General features: G+C 37.3%; 1 protein-coding gene across 1 annotated transcript in view; it reads left to right on the forward strand.

Moving 5' to 3' along the window:
* Positions 1–25,096, forward strand: part of LOC149164192 (uncharacterized) — a 109,232-nt gene that overhangs the window by 49,590 nt on the left and 34,546 nt on the right. Inside the window, exons 10-11 of the mRNA XM_089431991.1 lie at positions 14,959–15,097; positions 15,297–15,404. Of these exons, the coding sequence (XP_089288117.1) occupies positions 14,959–15,097; positions 15,297–15,404 (247 nt within the window). The remainder of the gene's footprint in view (positions 1–14,958; positions 15,098–15,296; positions 15,405–25,096) is intronic.

Genomic DNA, 25,096 nt, shown 5'->3' on the forward strand with positions numbered 1-25,096 from the left:
CAAAGAGGAAGATACATGGAAGACTGCCTTCAAAACCAGCCAAGGCTTGTGTGAGTGGTTAGTTATGCCATTTGGCCTATGTAATTCACCAACTACATTTACGAGATTAATGAATGATGTAGGATGCCCTTTTATAGATTCATTTGTTATTGTCTATTTGGATGATATAATGGTATATAGTGCTACCTGGGAGGAGCATATTTCACATTTGACACAGGTGCTGGAAACATTGAAGAAGCACCTGCTGCTAGCAAATCTCAAGAAGTGCGAGTTTGCGCAATAGTCCTTGGTGTATTTGGGGTATGTGATCGGTGGAGGAGAAATGAAGGTAGATTCTTCCAAGATGGAGGTCATCATGAAATGGCCAGTGCTTACTAATGTTTCTGAGGTCAAGAGTTTCATTGGGGCAACACAGTACTTGAGGAAATTAAGTTACAATACTTGCAGGTTCAAAGTAAGCTACAACAGACCAAGCATTACAAGTGGATGGGGTTTTTACAACAACTTCATTTGGTGATCAAGTATAATAAGGGCAACTCAAACAAGTTGGCAAACATGCTATCAAGGCCATCCACATCAAAGATCACAGCTTTGGGGGCTCCTATCCACATGGAGCCATTCACCCATGATGCATATAGAGAGGCATATTCAAAGGATGAGGACTTCAAGGAGGTGTATCAATAGTCGTAGAGTCAGATTCATGCACGATGGCAACAACACTATTGACTACCATCTCTATGCAGGGTTACTCTACAAGCTGGATAAGCTATGTGTTCGTAAAGGTGGGTGATTGCAGCTGATTAGAGAGGCTAACACCTCCAAGGTTGCAGGGCACTTTGGTGTAGGGAAGGTCGTGGCTACGTTGCAGAGTTATGTCTATTGGCCCAAGATGCAAGAGCAGGTAGCTAGGTTCATAAGAGGATGCATCCTTTGTTGTACCAAAAAGCTTATCAACAAGAAATATGGTCTATATCATCCCTTTCCTGTACCTACTTGTCCTTGGGAAAGCATTTCCATGGAATTTGTGGGAGGTTTACCGACAACCAGGAAAGGATATGACTACCTATTCGTGGTAGTTGAAAAGTTCAACAAGATGTGTGTTCTGATGCCATGTAAAAAACCATCAACGGACAAGAAGCAACAAACTTGTTCTTTGGACATGTTTGGGTGCACTTTGGGATACCAAGGAGCATCATTTCAAACAAGGGTACAAGATTTCTCAGTGCTTTTTGGATTACATTGTGGGAGAAGATGGACACAAAGTTGAAGAGATCTTCAACATTCCATCCATAGACAAATGGGTAGACAAAAGTAGTTAACAAGACTTTGGTGCAGCTTCTGAGGGGATACAACAAAAAGTATCCGAAGACATGGGATGAAAATCTGGTATATATACAACATTCCTACAACAGAACAATCCACACTTCTATAGTAAAGTCCCCATTTGAAACTTGTTTTGGATATTTGCCACCTTCACCTTTGGATATTGTATATGGGCAACAAGGAGGAGTGAGGGAAGATCTTACAGGAGATGCTTTGAGGGCTGAAAAATTTATAGAGAATATCAGGCAGATCCATCTACAAGTACAAGAAACACTGCAGAAGAGTTGCAGGAGAAGTATAAGGACATACATGATCAACACAGAACAAAGAAATCATTCAAGGTGTGAGATAGAGTATGGCTACAGTTGAACAAGGAGACGCTACAGGGGCTTAGCAAGAAAATCAAGGCTTCGAGGTATGGTCCCTTTGAGATACTGGAAAAAGTGGGTGATAATGCCTATCGACTTAGTTACCACTATATATGCGTATTTACTCAGTTGTGAATGTGGAGAATTTGAAACTCTATGAGCCTTCCATGCTAGATCAGGAAGAGGAACATGTCCTACCTTTTGTGGAGGATTTGGCACCAGACGCTCAGGCAGAGTTGTCATAAGATACAGTTTTGCAGAAGAGGTCTAGAACTACAAGACAATGGCAACATAACCTTTGGTAGATTGGATTGAAGGGACAACTTCCAGACAAAGCTAAATGGTACACTAGAGAGAAGGTGGAGGAAAAATTTCCTCACCTCATTCAGTAAAGGCTTTTGGGGACCAAAAGCCTCCCAAAATGGGGAGGTGTGATTCAGATTGGCTCATTATATTGTTTGTCATCCATCTCGATGCATTTAGAGAGGAAAAAGTGGAGGAATCAATTAGTGGGACCATTTTTACGCGCATGACCCAGTTTGGCGAAACAGGGTCTGAGACCTTTTGGGAGCATTTTGAGGTATCTAACGACATTTTTTGGGGGCAAAAATTTGCCACTTTAGGCCAATACCTTTTCATGGTGTTCTACACACAAAGATCTTTCCAATGACACAAGAAACGCATCAATCAGAGTCTGTATCCAAAAGTTATGCCACTCAAAAGTTGACCTTCCTGTTTTAACTCTTATAGTTTCGGAGGATGCTACATCAGCTCCCATTATTCATGGAAAACGGGCTAGCTCATGTTTTTGATGTAAAAGACTCTAGAAGTGTCTATATTGTAACTCTAGTTAAGAGTTGATGTATTCAAACTTAACCACTAGTAGGCTATCGAGTTGTGTTATAATTGGGCCACTAGGAGGAAGAGGCATTTCATTCTTTTGAGAACATCTTGTTCCATAGTTGAGCAAAGATAGCTAGGAGAGATAGGAGGTAGAGTACACAGAGAGGATCTGTGCACTGTAGCAGCCCACAGGCCACATGCATTACTTCTTTGTACCTACAGCCATATTTCCAGAAAAAGAAAGAGAGCGAAGTGGCCTCACCTTTCAGTTGGGTTTTCTCTCGAAACAATTTCCCAGAGCATAGCTTGTATCTTATGTGTGTGTGTGAGCTTATTTTGTCGTTCTCTACTTTTTTGCATAATTTCCATTCACATGCATGCACTAATTAGAGATCTAGAAGTTTTAATAAAACTGTAGTAGTGTAAAAATTCAGAATTTTAATATATTATTATTAAATATGTTGTGAGGAACTATCCAGTGGAATATCCATGATAATTTACGGATCACTGACATCTATGCACACACATCTGAATGAATGAGATCCAAGATCCCCTTGGACCTACTCGTGTTACTTGGAAATGCAACCTTGGCATTCTTTGCAAGTGCACACCCTTTGTACATGCCCTACTGCTTGGTATTGAATTCTGGGAGACCAGTGACAATCTCCCTCAAGATTGCTAATGCCTTGTAGTGCAAGTGTCCCATTCTCTTGTGCCACAACTCACACAACTTGTCATTGTTGTGTACAAAGGCTTGTACTAGCTTCCCTTACAACCCATGAAGACTACCCTCTCTAATGCCAATGACCTCTACTGTGTCAAGACTAGCTCCTTCTAGATATATGAGTACCCACCCCTTTTGAAATATCGCAACAAATACACTGGCCTCCATAGTTGAGACTAAGAGCAAGTTATTCCTTAGTATTGGTACATATTTCACATCGTTAGCCTCCAAGAGACTAAGAGCAAGTTATTCCTTAGTATTGGTACATATTTCACATCGTTAGCCTCCAATTATCCTCCATGTTAGAACATATTGGTCACAATGCCCGTTACTGCATAATTGGAGTTATTACGAAGCTCCACATGTGAATTTGACTCCTCCATAAAACTATTAAATAGCTCTTGTGCTGCTGTCATGTGCTGTGATGCACCACTGTCCAAGTACCAAACACTATTGGTGATGTCGCTGGTAGATAGACATGAGACCAATGAGAATTCCTTTTTGAATTTTTGATTTGCAATACCAACAACTTAGTAAATCAATACACAACTTCTGGAACTGTATAATGCCCAGATTTAAGAATACTCTTATTTCCTTGCACATGTATCTATAGTACTAGTTAAAACCAATGTTTTTAAAACCGGAACCGGTGACTGGATCGGTCCACCTAATGAACCGGTTTATCGACCGGAACTAGTCGAACCGGGACTGGTTAGGTCTAAACAAACCAGTTTTAGAAAAATACATTAAATAACTAATTTTTAATGAAAAAACTATTTTTAAGATTTAAAACCATGATTCCAAGCCAATAGAGACAAAATATGCAAAGTTTGCTCATTTATGTACCATGTAAAGGTGGATATATCAAAATGGCACTGAGTGCAATACATATCATCGACAAAATAGCAAAATACACAAGCAATGAGGCTCTAAATGGCCTATAAAGTCCAAAAACAATGCTACAAGCTATGAGGCCATTGGCCTAGTTACTAGTACAAGTCTGCAGTGTACACATGATCAATCATCAAGTTCATCACCACTACTAGACATAGGATCATCATCAAGAGCTACATAGACATCATCTGGTTCAGAGTCTGAGGATGCCTCAGCCTGATCTGCAACCTCAGTAGCAATGCCACCAATAACAATAGAAGTGGACCTAATGGAAGCACGAGTTTTTCAACCTGCACGACTAGTGCCTTCCATTGGTTCTTTGCCTTTCCTTGATGCCGCTACTGATCTTGGTTCTGATGCCGCCACAAAATCTGCTTCATCCCCCGCTAATGCCATGTCGATATCAAAATCAGCCTCAAACACAGGATCTTCAGTCTCCTCCACCCATTCTGATGTTGGATCAATATCGTCCAACACAGTGGGATCTAGATCAGGTGTCTTGTTCATCATTTAGTTCCTCCTCAGTCGAAGGTTGTATTGCACGAAAACAAGATCATTTAACCATTTTTGTTCCAAACGGTTTCTCTTCTTCATGTGTATACGCTAAAAAATAGACCAATTGCGGTCACAACCTGAAGCACTGCAAGTTTGCCTGAGGACTCTAATTGCAAACCTTTGCAATTGAGGACACTGGCGACCAAATGACTCCCACCAATGTGCTGCAAACAAAAAGACATTAATTAGTAACTTAGTTTATAATTTGAATTGTAAAGAACGTAAACATTTTTAACTTGAAAAGAAAAACAAATTGGAAATTGGAATTGCTTACCTGGTTGATCCACATCTCTTGCCATCTTTGCCAAGTTTCTGCCAAAGGTACCACCTGTCATAGTGAAAACAGTAAGTTGTCTATGTATTTCCATCTGGTCTGCATGGTAGGGACCATGCGGTCCAGCAATCAATCAATCCAGCTCTGACCTCCCCATCATGCAGATCTCCTAGTCGATCTTTATAATGATACTTTGGGTTCAAAAAATACCTAGCTGCATGTATAGGACAATGGAGTTGATTGTTCCATATGTTATCAATGATCTCCCATATACGGCCATATTTAGCTACCCTGTCCTTGTAAGCTGCCCATATCTGCTCCTTTGCCTGATCCATAGCCCCATAAATGTAGCCCATGGCCAATTTTTCCCCATCCACCATCCTTAGCACCTTAACAAGGGGCTTGGTAACTTTCACAAGCTCTATAGACCTTTTCCAAAAGTAATTGTCAAACACTTTCCCTTTGGTGTCTTTTCCATCTTGTCTACGAGCCCACCGAGATTTAGACCATTCTTCAGAAGAAAACATTTTCTGCAAGTTTTTATGTTGACCATTGAGACACTGCAACGTGAGGAAGTGAGTTGCAAATCTCGTAATTGCAGGCCTAACAAGCTCTTTGGCCCCAGTGTTTTTCCTCATTAGGTTCAATACCCATGAGTGGTTGTAAATGTATTTTGTAATGCACTTTGCATGCTCTACAATGTTTTTTACCCACTCCACTTTGCCTATGTCCTCAAGCATGAGGGCTATGCAATGTGCAGCACATGGAGTCCAAAATATGGTCCTATATTTGGACTCAAGCATCTTTCCCGCAAGAACATAGTTTGAGGCATTGTCGATGACGACCTGCACAACATTTGCTCCCCAACTTCCCGAATAATGTTGTCCAAAATCTCAAATAGAAGGGCTGCATCCTTCACCTTATCAGATGCATCAACTGATCTCAAAAACATGGTTCCTTGAGGGAAAGAAACAAGGAAATTAATGATAGTGCGGTTCTTTCCATCGGTCCATCCATCTGACATGATGGAACAACTTGTTTTGAGCCATGAATCTTTAAACTCAACCAAATACTCATGAATGGAAGATATCTATTTTTTGCAAAAGAGCTCCCCTCACGTCATGCATACTAGGGCCTTTGAAGCCCTTTCCTGCAGCTATAACAGAGTCCCACATAGCTTGGTAACAAGGTGAGCGGGCAACATTAAATGGGATATCTGAATCATACCAACATCTAGCAATGTATTGATGAGAAGTTTCTTTGCATTGTTTTTTCCAATGTTGATCCAAAGTGGGTTGACGACTTGGCTGGGAGGAAGTGGGATTAGAAGAGGCAATGTTGGCAGAAGATGAGAAATAAGTTTGGATGTTTGTTCTCTTTGTTCATTTTGATGGTTGGCCACAAGAAGGATGAACATAGTGAAAGGGGCCATTGGTGGAAGGGATAGAAGTTGAGTCTTGAATCTCATAATCATCATACCCACTCTCTTTCATGGCTTCTAATAATTCCCTCTTCCTTGCAATGTCATTTTGGATGGCCTTCTCCCTAGCCTTATCCTCATAAAACTTTTCAAGCTTGGAAATGTATTCTACCCTAATAGGACCTAACACTGCATTTGGTGCATCACATGGCTTTACTTGGCTTCTTACCCCAGCCAAGTGTTGTTTCAATTTAAGAATACCCCCACCTCCAATAGATTTATGGCATAATTTGTATATCATTTTTCCATCAATTACATCACAATGAGCCCATGCACTGCCCTTTCCTTTTGGAGCCATGTTTGCTTGAAATAATTACAATTTGCAAAGAAATCTGCCATTAAAAAAAAATTGCAGCTAAGAAACATGGAAAACCAAAGCTAAATTTAGGAAAACAAATGCACATGTAGGCTACAAAATTTGATAGCATAGAACTAGAGATTTGATAGCATAGATGATAGAAGTGAGAAGTTTATAAATTTATAACACATGAAAAAATTTAATTCATGGACAACAGTCAAATGAGGAATTTTCAAGTGAAAACCCTTACCTGGAAATGCAAACTAGCTTCCTTAGCCTCCTCTTGAAGATGCCAACTCCATTGACAGCTACAAACTATCTCCAAAATAGCTCCAACTCCAACTCCAAGCCTCCAAGATGACTACTTGAACAAAATCTCAACACTCTCCAAGCTCCCAAGCAAACTCACAAACAGTGATAAACACTCCCAATGTGTGAGAGAAATGAGAGGGAGAAGGCCCTCTTAAAGGCTTGGAGAGGGTGTTTTTGGAGGGAAAGGACCCTTAATTTCCCTCTAAAACCCCTAAACAACCTTGGCAGAGCTACTGTGTGGGTCTTCCGCGGGGATGGCAGGTAACCGGCCGGTTTGACTACAAACCAGCCGGTTCCGTCCTAAACTGGCTGGTTAGGGCCAAAACTCCGCCACATCGCCTTCTTGACCAGGTTTTTCAGCCGGTTCCAACCGATGGCCTTGCTGACTGACCGGTTAGATCGATTACCGGTTAGGAAGGCCGGTTTTAAAAACACTACATCTTCCAATTCTTCCATCTGTTAGTCAAGTTTAGATAGTTCTTGTCTTGACTTGCAAGCTTTATTAGAAGACCATAAAAGAACAAAAGGTAAAGTACAAAGACAATAGCATTAGTAGTGATCAAGGAGATGTAGAGTAGTTATCTTTTGAAGAAGGTCAGTTCCCTCTTAATCTTGGACCTTTTCATCAAATTTGTCCTCACATTAGCATGATATTGTTCCCGTCATTCTCAAGAGCTAGGTTTTCTTTTTACGTTGTAGGCGATTAGTTAGGGTTCTGTTCCTAGGGTTTTCTAACTCAAACCTTGGCTAGGGTTTATAAACCCTACTTTCTCCATCTGCTATTTTAAAAGATTGCAAATTCTAGAAGCATACTAATAAGTTAGTTGCAAAACCCTAGAGACATTATTGACAAGCCTAGTGTACAAGAGATTTCATTCATTGACCTAGTCTTCATAAGGGAATAATGTGAATGTTAACATATCAATTATGTCGCGGTCTCTAATATATATCTATCAGACCCTTTTACTATCTTTCAAAAGATCATTAGCATGACCTAGAAGACTTAATATAATTGACATAGATTATGAAATGCACACAAATTATACATACGTCTTCAACCTCACCTATCCATCCTTGCAGAGATCTGGTCCTGTTTCTTCTATTGATATGAGTCGACTTCCTTCAAAAGAGGCACCGTAGACATTCAGTTATCGAACTAGGATGCTAGTCATAGAAATTTATTTGGGCCGCTTGCAATGTTCTTTGCATATATATCGTCTATAGGGGAGGCTATAGTCTTTCCACCAATCTTCAGTCCCTTATCAGAATTTTATTGTATTGTATAGGTTGGCTTTGATTATGTGATTAGTCTTTCTTCTAGGTTCACAAAGATATGTTTTCACAGTTATTCCACATGTTTCACAAGATCTCGGGCCTCGGCCTCTAGTGATGTTTTACGTAATTCTGGTCCCTTCCACTATATACTACCGACTTCAGGTCGAACAAAGTAACCTTCCAAAGAGTCAAGACAGTTGCATGTCTGTCCTTTATTGTAACGATGCATCAGTCCTTCGCATATGTCACAAAGATGATGATATTTAGAGCTTCACAACAAAGTTTTGTCCTTCGCATATATCTCTGGTCTTCATATAACATGTCTCAGAGTTCGCATACAGACATATATTGTTACAGAATCCACAGAACTTCATATAGGCTATCATAGAATGGAGTCTCAGATTCTTCCACACACAGATTTATTATATGTATTTCTGAACCTGACTATTTGGATCTTGGACATGTACTTGATGTCATTATGGATGTCTTAAATTTATCATAGATATACTTTTTATTCACAGTCATAGTCCAGATAAAACACTGTTTCCATGCTTCAGATACTCTTCACATTTCTTGTCATGTCTCTTACTGTTTTATGCCTCGAGAATTCCATAAGAGTATAGTTCCAGATTTTACCTTTGTATCAGCTTCACTAAGTGTTCAGTTCTGCCATGATTTTTCCACAAGATGATCAACCATTCTGATTATGTCTGCCACGTCACAGAGATATAGGTGACATAGAAGGCTTGCTTCAATGTAGAAGTGCCACAGGAGCTTGCATTAGGCCAGAGAGATCTATCATAGGAACTCGATTTATTATGGAGAGATATGTCACCAAAACTTGCATCATTATTATCATCACCAAGTACTTGGTATACCATTACAGGGGAATTCAGATCATTACAACTTCAACTCAGAATTCAAATCAAACTTCAATAGCTTCTTAGATAACATGATTCAGTACCACAGAGATGAGCTTCCTTATCACAGTTCTTTCTTAGTAATTCGTTCCTTTTCCATATAGTCCACAGTTCCTGCATAGAGTGTCATATGAGATTTGTATAAACGTCAGAGAATATCAAGTGCAATTTTCCTTCAATAGTCCTTGTTATTCTTCGTTGTCTTGGATATAGTAAGGATTGCTTCAGACTAGAAAATGTTATAGAACTTGGTTCAGATTTCAGAGGTATGGAACTTCAGTAAACTCGAATGTCCACAGTGAGCTTGGGTGTCTCACATTTCATGTTACAGGAAGCTTGCATATGTGCTTAAGGATCTGAACTATTCTGCTACAGACCATTGTCTCAATCTTGAATATAGACGGCAAACTTGGATTTATTTGAACATGCTTGTCAAGTCACAGAGATATAGGAGCTTGTTACAGAAAACAGAGAAATAAATCATAGGAACTGGAACTTGTATTATCGCAGGAACTTGCATCACAAAATTGGTGTCTACATATTCACAGAGAAAAACTGATTTCATATATATATATATATATATATATATACTATGTTGCACTGGTTTTGGGGACGGGGCGGCTAGAGTGCACCCCGAAATTTTCAGGGGATGATGGTTGGGGACGGATATCTATATCTATATATATATATATCTATATATATATATATATATCTATATATCTATGCAGAATTCAATTTTAACATTTGTAGTTGTTTCAAGAAAGTATTATCCACAACCCTTACACTCTCCAATTAAAATCTCAAAAAATTTGAAAAGGGATTGAGTGACATTCCATTATTGGCCACTAGACATGAGCTTTAGTTTTAGGAAACTTAAGTGTAACAACTTTAAATTTGTAATAAGGTCCATGAACAATCTATCAAGGAGAACTGTCTTTATATTAGTTTTTTTTCCTCATATTTCTTGTTAATGATGACTATGTTAAACACAAAAGGCATTCCCTTTTCAATAGGTTTTGTAAACTTTTATAGCTGTGTTGTGTTGAAAACCACTATAAAATAATTTGGTTTTCTAATGATATTAAATTCATATTTCAGATTAAGAAGGGGATTGAATAAGAATTTATTTAAGCATTTAGTACTCAATCCAATTCACAACTATGTGATTGTTTTCACAATGCTTGGTGTTGGGATGATGGAAGCACTGAACTTGAATGAGTCCTCGAATCCCACATACAATATGTAAAAGCTGAGATGATCCTAAGAAAGAACAAGAAAAATAACCTCAAGGATCATCCTTTTAAAACATTGTATTTTCTGTTTTCTTGACATGGAGGGTGTTTTTGTAATTTTACCGTTGAAAATCCAATATCTAAATCACTGGAAATCCAAAATGAAACCCATCATACAAAACCCATGTTTTGAACTGCAACTTGCACAAAAAATTTAGATTCAATGCATTCCAAAAAAATGAATGGGAAAAATGATCATATTGTTCAATCATCAATGTCCATGATTGTCAAAACTGAAGCTTTGTGCTTGGATTATCCCTAAAACCTTCCCAAAGCATCCCTGAAATCTGCTGAGAAAACCCTCAAAATCTGCCAAAAACATCCTTGAAATCTGACTGGAATGTCTTGGGGACTGCTAGCAAGTCCCCAAGTCCCCAACAGTTTGGGGATGTTTCCTAAGGGTCCAAAAGTCCCCGGAACACAGGGGCAGAGGGTACGTGAGTATTTTTTGGGGGGATGGGTCCCCGTGCAACATAGTGTATATATATATATATATATATATATTTGCTATCTTTTCGTCTTTCTTGTAGCCTTGTCTTTCTTCAATCAGTGAGTATTTTAGTCTTCTATGTTCAGCTGAGTAGTCTTCACTTATCTACAGTAGTTCGGATGCCTGCCTTCATTCCACAGAGATTCTTTATTCTTCAGCGGTGAGAAGTCTTGGTCCTCTATAAGAATATGATTGATACATTCCATATAGGGAAGAAGTCTTGGTCCATATAGTGAGAAGTCTTGGTCCTTATAGTCTTGGCTTCTTAAGTTCTTTTGCAAACTGAACTTCTTCCTTCAGACTGAGCCTTACTTAGGGATTCTTTAACAGTGCTCCTGTCTTCACCATAGCTCTGATACGATGTTGAAATTCTGTTAGATGATAGAATTTCTTGTCATGGTAATTACTTGTGACTGATATTTATTCTTTTGTAAGTTTTTACTTGATTAACTATGTCATCAAACAATTACACATTATCAAAATATAGAGAGCATAATGTACAAGAGACAAAAGACACCAGAAATTAGGCTCCAAGCCAGGGTAAAACCCCACAAGTGGGAAAAGCCAAACAATCCTTCTCTTATAGAATCACCGATCAAAATGAGATATCCAAGACCAAAACTGCCATCAAAACTCCAAGTCCAGCCCTCCGCCAAGTCACCTCCAAAGTCAGAAGACAACATAAGTCAAACTGGTCTACCAGAAGTTTCAGGCCTCTCTGAAATCTTGCTCCTGAAATTTCGGGTCTGCTATGATCTCTGAAATTCATCCTTTTTCTTCACAGAAATTCCTCCACTTGTGCGAGCTTTTTCTCTCTTAATTTTTTGTCCTATTTTCCGTTGGTTCAGTGCAGAAGATATGTAAGAATGATGATGATTGTTTAGATAATCTTCGGCAAAATCACATAACCAATCTTTTGTCGACGCGTTTCGAACCAACCAGTGTGGTTCATCGTCAGGACAAGTTGAAGAACCAATCAGGCTTAGCTTGATTAAATAGAGTGTGTAGAGACTCCAACAGCTATAATGCTAACGGCTAATTTGACCTAATGCTCCTGGTCAAACCACTAAATTAATATTTCTAGAAAAAGCTAAAATAGGTAAATAAAGGAATTCATTTGTTAATTAAAAATAAATAGATATATTATTATTAATATCTCAAATATTAAGAGAATTAATATTTTAATTATAATGGTCAATATATCTCATAATATATATTAAATAAACTATATTTATTATTATTCCAATATTATTTAAATACAAGTGAATGGTAATAAATCACTATTATTTTTATAATTTAGTTACACTAGGTAAATGTTTAATAATTATTTAATGGTCCATTGGTAAGTTAGGTCTTCACTATTTAGTTCTTTAAAATATATCATATTTATTATTTAAAAATACTGGTCCATTAAAATAATAAGTTATATAAAATAATATATGTTTATTAAATAATCTACATCTACTTAATAATTTATAATTTCAAACAAATTGTTAAAACATTATTATTCCTAGAATTTAGTTATATTAGGTAAATACCATAATTTATAACTAATATTATCATAATTCATCCTTTAAACCTACTGGTCAAATAATCAATATTCGTTCAATATTTTTTATTCCAATAAAAATACTAAAGGTAACTAAGCCCTTAGGTAAATATATTATTACCTATAGGGTTGATAAAGACCATGTTTATTACTAATAGAATAACTAATATTATTGGTATATCATAATTTATCGTTTAAACCTAATGGTCAAATTTCTATTAATAATCAATATTTATTTAATATTTATTCATTCCAAAAATATTAAAGTTAACAATGTCATTAGGTAAATATAATATTATTCATAAGGTTTAAAAAGGGGGGTTTTTTAGACATTAGTTAAAGGGAAACTCAATTCTAAGGTTATAATAGGAATAATTATAAATGTATAAATAATGAAAAAATGGAAAAAATCAAATCTAAGTATAATATGCCCAATAGAATCATAAACAAGTTAAGGTTAATACAATAATTAGCCCGAAACCAAATCCTAACTTATTAAAGACTTAAACACTCCATAATAATCGGACAAAACTGCTAAAAGAAAAATTAAAGGAGGGGGGAGACAGAAACCCTAAGACAAAACACAAAAAGGGGAATGAGGTGGCTAGGAAGATAAGGCTGGGACCCAGCAACTGCTAATCTTCCAGCCATCATCCCTATTAAGATTGTTCGGCCTTTTCTCAATCTCCAGGGCCTGTCTAAATTTGCGACGGTGAAACTGCGCAATTTTGGCAATGACCTGAGCCTCCTCTATACATACATGATGCATAGTCTTCCCCGCATGCTCAGCCAGGGCCGAGGACTTGGTCCTACCATGCCTTAAGTCAGCCGAATGCTCGCTAATCCGCTGATTGATAGAGCGACCAGTCTCACCAATATAAGGGGTCCCACAGGAACAAGGAATGACATAGACGCCCTTCATGTCCTTAGGGTCAATCGGGTCTTTCACAGACCTGAGGGAGCCACGGATAGTATTGAGAGGTCTAAAAGTTGCGGGAACATCATACTTCTTCAGAATCCTCGCAATCCTGTCCGTGATTCCTTGGATGTAAGGAAGGTTCACACCCATGAAACGATCATTAGGAACCCTTCGGATTGAAGGCTCCTTCTTGGCCCTGAGGAAGGCTTTTTGACCGAGGTGTTTATCGTAACCATTCTTCTCAAAGACTTCAAGGAGGTGAGCCTTCTCCGCTTCCAGGTTCTCCTCATCCGAAATTCTAACAGCACGGGTGGCAAGCGTGCTAAGAACCCCTAACTTCTGAGCGGGGAAATGATGCGAAGAAGCATGCAAGTATTGCTCAGTATGCGTCTTCTTTCTATACACCTGATGAGAAAAGGAACCATCCACCTTCTTAGAGATGAGAACATCCAAGAACGGAAGACAACCATTATCTTCTTTTTCCATCGTGAATTTAATGGCGGCGGATTGGTTGTTGAGGTGACTAAAGAAACGATCCAGCTCGACAGGACCATGAGACCAGACAACACCAGTGTCATCCACGAATCTTTTCCAAAGCTTTGGTAAGAGGCGAGAGGAGGCCAAAGCCTTAGACTCAAACTCTTCCATGAAGAGATTAGCCACGACCGGGGACAAGGGGGAGCCCATGGCAACTCCGCAAGACTGCTCATAGAATTCTCCCTCGAAGCTGAAAAAGGTAGAGGTAAGGCAAAGCTCAACTAACTTAGCCGTATCAGGGTCAGTTAGCTTATTAATTACCTTCATGGCCTCATTAATTACCTTAGCCGTTAGCATTATAGCTGTTGGAGTCTCTGCACACTCTATTTAATCAAGCTAAGCCTGATTGGTTCTTCAACTTGTCCTGACGATGAACCACACTGGTTGGTTCGAAACGCGTCGACAAAAGATTGGTTATGTGATTTTGCCGAAGATTATCTAAACAATGATGATGATTGTCTATCCTCCAAAGTGATCAAACTGTCCTCTATCTATATCTGTCCAGGAGGTCGAATAGGTGGCTCTTGGAGCCCAGGCTGAATTGTTCCCAAGGAGGGCCGACTGGACAATTTTGCTGGACTTTGACTCCATACTTTTTGACTCAATTGACCCTATAAGTATGAAGAGCATGCTTTGACTAGAAATGGAATAATAATAATAATGATGAATATAATCAATGATAAAAATTACATTTTATTACATTATGAAGACCAACACTAGTTACAGTTTTCAGCATCATATACATTTGTTTGTTGATGCTTGATAAATTCCTTTAATGCCTCAATATGTTATGTTTATATTTTCCTCAACTATTGTCTTGTCTGTTGTATATCTTGAGAAATATTTGTTAGTTTTTACTATTTTATTTAGTGACACTCACTTGTGCTTCTTGTAATAAACTCAAGATTAAAAGGCAATCCAAGAATAATGCAACTACTAGTAATTGTGATGTTCACGAGGGAGATCAAATTATATCCAAGGGGATTGAAGGTAACAGAAATAACAAGAAAAAATCTGAATATCACCACCGACAAAGTCTTGCAGGTATGCTCCATTTAATATTGTGCTATCATTTTGATTTGAAATGCTATTAAATGTGGCTTCAGTGGAATAGTTATCTCTCTTTTTTTGTGGACCTTTTAAAACTTTTGCCATTCTCTAAGTTTATCTTGAATTGGTATATGGAGATGCAAAATTCTTGATTGTTGGGATGTAGCTTGATTGGTTTTTTCCCTTTCCATAGGGGCAGGAACTTTATGGAAAAGTGGGGTAAGACGGAGTACAAGAATAAGATCAAGACCTTTAGAGTATTGGAGAGGCGAAAGGTTCTTATATGGTCGTATACATAGTAGTGAGTGCTTAACCTTGCTCATTTCAAACATTTGTGCTGTGATTTATCTAGTAGCTATTATTGCTTATAACGTGTTTCATGTCATTTGTTAGTTTTATTTTGATGATAGAGAAAGCTTTAAAATGTAAAATGGTTATGTTAGTTGCACTGGATATATTGTGCGAGTGAATACCATTATATATTGTTAAGCACTTTTGTTGTGATTTATGAAGTGTTCATTATTCTGCAGTGGTATCAATGTCAACATTAGTGGATGAAACTTTTTGGCTAAGTTGCACTGAAAGTAATATGTAAATGGTGAAGTAGATACAAAAGGGTTTTGGAAAAGCAGGATACAATACAATGTTTAAAAGACAATTACAATACATATTTATTATGCATATTCAATTCTTTTTAATTATCTTCCTTTTACTATAATTACCAAAACGTTCAACTTTCAATTTTTTGTTTGTTTGTTTGACTTTTTAAAAATAGCAAGGCCAAAATGTTGGCTTTTTTGGTTTTATAAATTTTGAAATGTTGGTGAAATGTGCTTGAGATGGCTCTGCAGCCCTAAAACTCAGTTTTCTGAATCTATTGTCCCTGAAACGTATCAAGACCATTTCCCTTGTGTATTTCCTTTGTTTTAGTAACCTAAACGTTGAACAACATTTAAAACACCTCTGCTACTCATTTCTGGCATGTTAGTTTTCTGGTAAATAATACCAACGATTTATTTTACTAATTCAATCCATTATACAAATTAGGAATTCAGTGTGTCCTTTGTAGTGATCAAAAGTTGCCTTTGTATCCATTTTGAGTTTTAGGCTCTTCGAGTAAAACTAGTACAAACACTATTTCCATAAATTTTACAAAATCTGGTTTGTCTTTTTCTGAGCGTGAGGGTTGCTTGGCAAAAGCGTTGCTAGTTGTAGTTGTTTATTGATTACATTTCTGCTGAGTCTTATTAAAATTTATTATCAAATAAAAGGATATGTTTACCTTTTTAATGGAAGATTATTGCCTTTTGCAACCTAGTAAATCGTTGGATTACTGAATCAAGGAACATATAGAATACCATCTGTAGTTTTCATCTGTTTTTGAAAACTACTTATTATATTAATAGAAAAATGCAGACACAAAGAGAAACTCGCTTACCTCACTGCTTCCAGAGAGGTAATGTAGTCTGATTGAGCCTTCGCAATGCATTTCTTAATGTCTCTTCTTAGCCATTTACATCAATTATGCCATTAAGCATATGAAGCTGTGGTCTCAAATCTTGACATTTTGCTAGAGACGACAGGCTCCAAAGTCCAAACCAATATTTTGCAATTTCTACTAAGGGTGAATCTCTAGTTGACAGATCTCTTTCATGAATCTTTTAACATGACTTAATTAGAGGGCTTTCCAAAATTAGAGGCTTAATTGTCTTTGGCCTACAACATAGTTGGTGCATGCCATTTTTAACTTTGGGTTTTGCTAATCTGAACTTGGTGTTTAGGCCTTGATTAATTGCTGGACACACAAAAGATTCTCAAAACCAGGTCACATGACAGGTTGATATGGGTACTTGAGTATCTAATAGGAGACATCTAGACCAATTGAAATGATATAGAAAGGATTATAGAATACAATTATAGACACGAAGACAATTTTTTTGAATATTCAAAAAACTTAAAAGATAGTCCACGAATGATAAAAAATAAGTGTCAAGAATACACCATAGATGGTTGGGCCATAAATGTTGAAGAATGTAACTAGGTTCAGTCTTCATGAAATATATTTATCAAAAGAAAGAAAAATAAATTTTATTATTATTGTTATGACTTATTAAAGCACAGGTTTCATGCTTGGGCCATCATGTTTTAGGTCAAAGTCCCCATTGAGGACTTATAGGTTTTGTCTTGAGTCATTAGAGTCATTGTCCATTTAAAGAGACCCTTCCTGGGCTTTTGAATCATGTAAAAAGAGTTATTATTGAGTAAAATAAGTCATTTGTCACCTCCACACCAAGTTGGACTCAAACAGAGTAATTTGACCTCATTAGAAGCTATATATTGGAACAATTCGATTCATTTGGAGGACACTCACTCACACAAGTTCAATTACAAGAAGTGGTAGCTAAAATGTGCGAATTTGGAAAAGGAGGAGGAGAATTGCAGGGAAGGTCAAGATCGAAGTTTTGGGCCATCTATCTCTCACATGTGTGAACTTTCTAGGAAGAACAAAGTCTCTACTACTGCATCGAAGCTGTTGCTCCCAGGTTGAAGTTGTTGCTGCTAGGTCGAAGTCGTTGTTGTAAGGGTTATCATCTACAGAAAGAAGAAAGTGCTGACTTGGTGTGGAGGAAGTCTGTGTCTAGGTCAAGAGTCTTGGATTATCTCGTGAAACTATTGAAGCAAGAGTTGTTGAGTGGGTTTTCCCTTAGATTGGGGTTTTTTCCCTGGCTGTCTGCCTACATCTGGTGTCTTTGATTTTCATGCTATTGTTTTGGTAATTGCTTGATGAACTAAGATAAAAGAAGAACACAAGAAAGTTAATAAGAACATAAGAATCTCACAAGTAATTATCAACATAAAGAAAATCATTTTGCCTTTTTGATTTTCTAACATGGTATCAAAGCTAAGGTGAAGAAGATAGGAAAAAGTAGTTTGAAGATCTATTAAGAGGAGAATAAGGAGTTTTAAGAAGTTAAGCCTACCATCTTCAAGGACAATGTCTAACTCAATGAAGGGAGAAAACAAATTAGAAGGAGCATCCAACTACAGGGCATGGAAGAAGAGGATAAACCTCATCCTCGAGAAGAATAAAGTTTTGGATCTAGTCAAAGGAAAGGTAAAGAAACCTACAAATGAGTCAAGTGATACAGAAAAGGAAAAGTTCAGGGAAACAAAAATATTGACCATGACACTAATGGAGGATGGAATAAAGGATAACCTCATCCCATATATATCCAACATAGATTTTTATCTTGAGATGTATGAGGCATTATCCAAATTATTCAAGAATCTTGGTCAAATAGCAAGTCTTAAGAATGAATTGAGATCTATAAAGATGACAAAGGAAGACTCTGTGGCATCTTTCTTTGTGAGAATAGCTAGAATCAGAGATGAAATCCATTCAATCGATGAGATATTACCTGAAAAAGAACTTTTAATCATTGCATTTCTAGGATTACCAACATCTTGGAGTGCCTTTTAATCAGGTCTCAACAGCTGGAAGGAAACTCCTACATTCGAACAACTATGGAATGCATGTAGTGAATAAGAAGTCATAATTTCTCTAGCAAGCAACAAAGAGAATGGAGAGGAGAAAGTTTCAAATGCCTATTTCTCTCATCACAAGAACAAAGGATCATTCAAGAATTCTAAAGGGCCTAGAAGGAAGATAGACCTATCCAAAATCGAATGCCACAATTGTCACAAGATGGGTCACTACAAAAGCGATTGTCCTGAGAATCTGAGAAATAGAAAGAGAAATAGGGATCATGCAAATGTTGCCGAAGAAGGATCTCCAAAGAAGCACAAGACTGAAGAATTAGAAATGAAGGACTTATACTACTCAGTCCTTCTACTCTAAACTTTTTGAATTGTTTTATATTTCGATATTTAGTACTTATAGGTTTAACATACTTTGGAAAAACATTTTTGAACTGTTTTGTAAAGTTATAGGTATCCCTCGAGATTAGATTAAGAGGGAGCTTTCACCATTTTTCCAAAGATAAGTATCTTAATCCTTGTATTATCTTTTATATTTGGTTCTCCTTTTCTTATCTAGATGTGTTTACACTAGATGCTAATAATATTTCTTTTTATATTTTCCTTGTTTTGGAAAAGCTTGGTGATATGCTCAAGGGCTATGAAGAAGACCTCACAAGACAATAGAAGTTCTATTGGAATTGATGTCTTATAAGGTTTGTCTAACTCAAAGGTATGTCTTAGAATATAAGTTTTGTTTCTTTTGTGATAAAGGTATATTCAATCATTCTAAGAAATCTGCTCTACATTACTAACAAGTATTATGTCTAAGACCTTTGAATCATAGAGATTCTTGTTTGGGAGATTAATCATTAGATTGAATCTACCCTCATTAAAATCATTATGTTTGTGGAACCCTAATAGGTTCTCTGTAAAACCCTAACCTAAGGGTATGCTAATGTAAAATCCCTAATCTACTTAGGATTACAAATGAAATCTAGAAAATACTATTCTTTTGATGTTTGGGGTTTTGATGGTAATGCCATGTTTAGAGTTTTAGTATTATTATGAAACCCTAGTCCTTTAGGGTTGGATGGTAATGTGTTCCTAGACCTTGAAGTTTTGGTAAATTAAGGTTTATGAGCAAAACCCTTATGTATTGAGTGTAAGCTCCTAGGAATGAAACCCTAGGTGTATGTTTGTTTGTCTGATCAAAACCCTAGGCTAATCGAGATTGTTATATGTCTGACTTTAAATGTATTGATATTTGTGTCTTACTTAATGGATATTATTGTGATATGCTTGTGCATGATTATGAAATCCTAGATATATGTGCTAACCAAAATTGTTGATGTTCATGAAGTTCTAGGGTTTGTAACTAAGCCCTAGTAGAAGTTTGAATATTCTAGGATATGGTGATAATGTTTCCATTATGATGATAAAATCTAGGGTTTACAACAAACCCTAGTAGAATTGAGAATTTAGTTGAAACCTTAGATTGTGTTGTGATTGGTTTTGATTGTTGACATCTAAGGCTTAGTGTCTCAAGAATGTAATCTAGGGTTCACGTTAAATCCTAGTAGAAGTCTAACATATGAATTCTAAAGTTGTTAGATGCATTATAGAACTATACTTGTTTGAATTGCTTCTAGGGTTTGCGATATATTATAGTAGAGTATGTCATATCTCTCGAAGAAATATCGAGACCCTAGATATAATGAAGATTGTTATCCTAATTGAGTTGCTCAAATTCTTGATGATGAAGTCTAGGGCTTATGACAAAACCCTAGCAAGAAGTTGAAGTCTAATTGACTTGCTCGAAGTCTTGATAATGAAGTCTAGGGTTTATGACAAAACCCTAGCAAGAAGTTGAAGTATAAAAGTATGTGTCTCTTGTTGATTATGAACCTAACTAAGTTTAGGTATTTGATGTCTAAAGTCTAATGCTTCCATTATTGTATGATTCTGATATAGTTAACTTCATGCTTCTATATGTATTTGGTTGTACTCGCTGTCTAAAGTTGTGCGGGTACATAATATTCAAGATAATGAAGATGCTTATAAGTAAAGTTGATTTGATTGATAAGCATGATGAAGAAAGTTATATGAATGATGATGATAAAGATAACTTCGATAAGAAGGATGGAAGCCATGAAAGATTCTTTGATGTTATAGAAAGAAGTTAATCTCCCTAACTTAAGAGGGAGTCGAGATAAAAAGAAGGATATCTCCCAAGTTGAGAGGGAGGGCATATTATAGTCATGATGGATACCTCGAAGAAGAAATTGGAGAATATATATTGAGGTGTTGCTGAAAGAAGGAAAGCATGATTTGGTTGTTGCATGTGAAGTAGGAAAAGAAGCTGAATGATTGAGGAAACCTTCTGTCAAAATTTGTTTGGGAAGCCTCTAAGTCCTATTGTGATAAATTGTAAAGCAGCATCAAGATGTCTGAAGACCTCGAAGGTTTGTGTTTACTCATGAGTATTTGAAAGGTTGTTACTGGTTGGGGTTGTGATTGTTCAGGTAAATCTCTCAAAGTTTTTGAAAAGCATACTTGAGGTTAGAGAGATTTGATGTGTTGAGGCATTGTGTGCGTAAAATGCATGGGAGGACATTTGGCCGACATATGTGTTGATGTCTAGTTCTCGAAGTAGTAGGGAGGGTGGCATTAGTCATAAAGCTCTGACCTTGCATTACACACCTAGTTCCCTGGTTTGATGCAAGTAAGCCTAATGGTACCTAGAGAGGCTGAAAGCTTTAGTCCATCTTAGTCCCACTCGGATAGATTGCCCTGGTCAGGAATCTAATCCGTGGCACCGTAAGTGCCTAAACTCTTCATGGTTCATGTGTTTTGAGATCTTCCATGTACTTGTATACGTAAGTATGAATACCTACTCAATTAGGAGGGAGTGTTGAAGAATGTAACTAGGTTCGGTCTTCATGAAATATTATTTATCAAAAGAAAGAAAAAGAAATTTTATTATTATTGTTATGAATTATTAAAGCATGGGTTTCATGCTTGGGTCATAATGTTTTAGGTCAAAGTCTCCATTGAGGACTTCTAGGTTTTGTCTTGAGTCATTAGAGTCATTGTCCATTTAAAGAGACCCTTCTTGGGCTTTTGAATCATGTAAAAATAGTTAATATTTAGTAAAATATGTCATTTGTCAACTCCACACCAAGTTGGCCTCAAGGAGATCAAGTCGAACTTAAACTGAGTAATTCGACCTCACCAAAAGGCTATATATTGGAGTAGTTTGATTCATTTGGAGGAAATTCACTCACACAAGTTCGATTTACAAGAAGAGGAAGCTAAAAAGTGCGAAGTTGGAAAAGGAGGAGAATTGCAGGGAAGGTCAAGATCGAAGTTTTGGGCCATCTATCTCTCACACTTGTGAAATTTCTAGGAAGATCGAAGTCTCTACTGCTGCATCGAAGCTGTTGCTGCTAGGTCGAAGTTGTTGTTGCTAGTTGCTGCTGCTAGGTCAAATTTGTTGCTGAAAGGGTTATCATCTACAGAAGGAAGAAAGGGCTGACTTGGTGTGGAGTAAGTCTGTGTCTAGGTCAAGATTTTTGGATTATCTTGTGAAACTATTGAAGGAAGAGTTGTTGACTGGGTTTTCCCCTAGATTGGGGTTTTTCCCTAGTTATCCTCTTACATCTGGTGTCTTTGATCTTTGTGCTATTGTTTTGGTAATTGCTTGATGAATTAAGATAAAAGAAGAACACAAGAAAGTTAATAAGAACATAAAATTCTCACAAGTAATTATCAACATAAAGAAAATCTTTTTGCCTTTTTGATTTTCTAACAATAAATTCAGTAAGGCAATTGTAAAATAACACTATTATTTGTGAAATGATAAATGCAACAAAATAATCGTAGTGTGTAGATGCACCAAATGTAGTGAATCTTGTTTTCTATTTGCATTCTCCTTTGCTAGAGTTTTGATGAAAAATGATCTAAAATAGGGTGAAACACACCTTTATTTCTATGTTGGGCACATTCTTTATTGTCCGAATAGTCTAATTCGTTAGGATGTCCTTCACACTACTCGAACTTGCATTGGACATGTGTCCTCCACAAGGCATGTGTTTGACTTGAGTTTAACTTTTTGGAAGGGTGAGTTAGCATGTTGATGAGTTTGATTCATTGGATTCGTGATAAGGAGGGAATGTATTAGATAACCTATTTCTCAACTAATAGGAAATGTTGTAAGGTCAAGCTTTTATCCACCCAGTGATCCATTAAAGCTTATTGTTTGAGATGCCCTATTGTTTCTCGTAAGTATGAGCTAAGGCATATGCTTGTGCATTATTTGAAAATTCTTATTCTCGTTGAGCTCTAAAATGATATTGATGTTGGACCATTACCAATCTTTCCAAATGGATCCATCTATACAAGTATTCATCCCAAGAAGAACCTCTTTTGAAATGAGAGGCTGTAAACCTCTAATACTACATCTATATTTAGCCAGAAGGCTCCTCAACAATGAGTAAGTGTCCTAAAAGATCCAGCCTCCACTATTATCATCCCATAAATCCTCCCAAATAGAAAAAAGGCTCTTTTTAGTGAGCCTTTTTGTTTGAAACTAGAGAATCTTGGAGCTCTAGTGTCCTTGAGGATTTGATAACTTTGAAAAATGGGTTTTGTTCTTCTCATTTTGTGGGCCAATTTTGACTTATTAGGTGTCAAATTTTGTTAAGATTTGCCTCTATTAACCCTCATGGAAACTTGTCTTGACTTATTGACCTTGTTTGACCAAGTTGTAACTAGCCATTGCCTTCTTTGATTGGAAAATGTTTACATGGCATGGATTCCACTCTCCAAACAACACATTCTGAGACCAAGTTGAGTTTTTGACCATTGGGACTAGTTTGCATTGGGAACCATGAATTGCCTCAAGAAACATGAAATGTTGTCAAATGAGACTGCCATGCTTTGAGAGTTGTCATGAGGAATACTGTACCGAAAGGGTAGTCACCTAGAAACTTAATTAACACTAACCATGTGGAATGACATAGGTGAACCTTGATGCGGGTTGGACTGGCCCATACATTGGTGATCACCCCTACACTTGCAGGTTTCCATAAAAACATGAGTCTATAAGATAGTTTTCCTAAGGCCCCACAATCCTGTACAAGACAAGAGTAACTCGAAGTGTAACTTTAAGTGACTAGCCATGGGTTGACCAAGATAACAAGATATAGATTCAAAAGACATAGGTCTAGGATGTTTAATGTAGGCCCTCACATGGTTTGTACATAGCTTTTGACTTGTGACCTTGTGTTTACAATGGTGGTGAAAGATGCTGCAAAAGTGTTCATATGTGCCCTTGTTGAAAAGAGGGGTCACAATATCATTGCTATGGCCATCTTCCTTGAAGTCTTTCCCATGCCATGGCCACAATTATCACATGCATATGTGGACTGATGGGCCTATATGTGAAACATCCTTCTCTTTAGGGGATGTAAGCACATAATAGGGCAAAATACAAAATAATGCCTAACGCAAGTGTGGTAACTTGCGAACAAGTCATGAGCTAGAAAAATATTTGGGCCTATATGTGAAACATCCTTCTCTTTAGGGGATGTGAGCACATAATAGGGCAAAATACATAATTATGCCTAACACAAGTGTGGTAACTTGCGAACAAGTCATGAGCTAGAAAAATATTTGAAGGCAAGACTTGTGTGAAGCATTTTTGTGCCCCTAACATTGAATATTGTACACTATGATGCTTTAATGGTTTTTGTCCTTAATGATGTTGATCTCACTTGATGTTAAGAGTATATTTCAACTGGTTTATTAGACATGTAGTAGAGATCCCTTGAGGGATGGCTTGACACCTTTCTAACACGATGAAGAGGACATCTAGCCTAGCTTTCATAACACTTTTGACATTGAAGCCCTAATGTTGCCCCTTCTGAGATGAGCATTGGACTTTGAGGAGCTTCCACATGGTTGTATGCCCTTGGCTACACTTCTAGATGTTGAAATGCTAAGCCAAGAAACCAATGTGTTGCCTTCATTGATGATGTGCTCAGATGGACCTAGGATGCCCCCAAGTTGGCCTTGAACATGCTTGATGGATGTTTTCTTATTCGAGAGCCCAGGTGATGATGGAAACCACTTGAGATGGTTTGGAAGGGCTAGCACACCAAGTTTTGATGCCAACATTTGATACTAGGACTTCCACATCACCCATGCATCCCCTAGGAAGGTGGCATGAGCCCTCTTGATGATGATGTCTTGGTGGAGGAGATGGTACTTGGAGATGTGCCAATGCATTTTGATGATGACCCTTGGAGTGAGGAGGAATTTTGGAACCACTTTGTTGTTGATTTGTGTAGCTTGGGAGGTACTCCAAGCCCTAGGGTTCAGGGTTTGGAGGACAAAGCACCACAAGAGCAGTGTGTGGGCTTGGAACCCAAGTGTGGGGTTTTGGCACCCATCGTGTTTTGGGGCAAAACCATGATGGATTCATGACATGTGATGAATGAGGATGATAGTGCT

Source organism: Pinus tabuliformis, chromosome 5_1, assembly GCF_031772625.1.
Source record: "Pinus tabuliformis cultivar Carrire ecotype Pingquan chromosome 5_1, CPIR1, whole genome shotgun sequence".
In the NCBI taxonomy this organism is placed as follows: Eukaryota; Viridiplantae; Streptophyta; class Pinopsida; order Pinales; family Pinaceae; genus Pinus; species Pinus tabuliformis.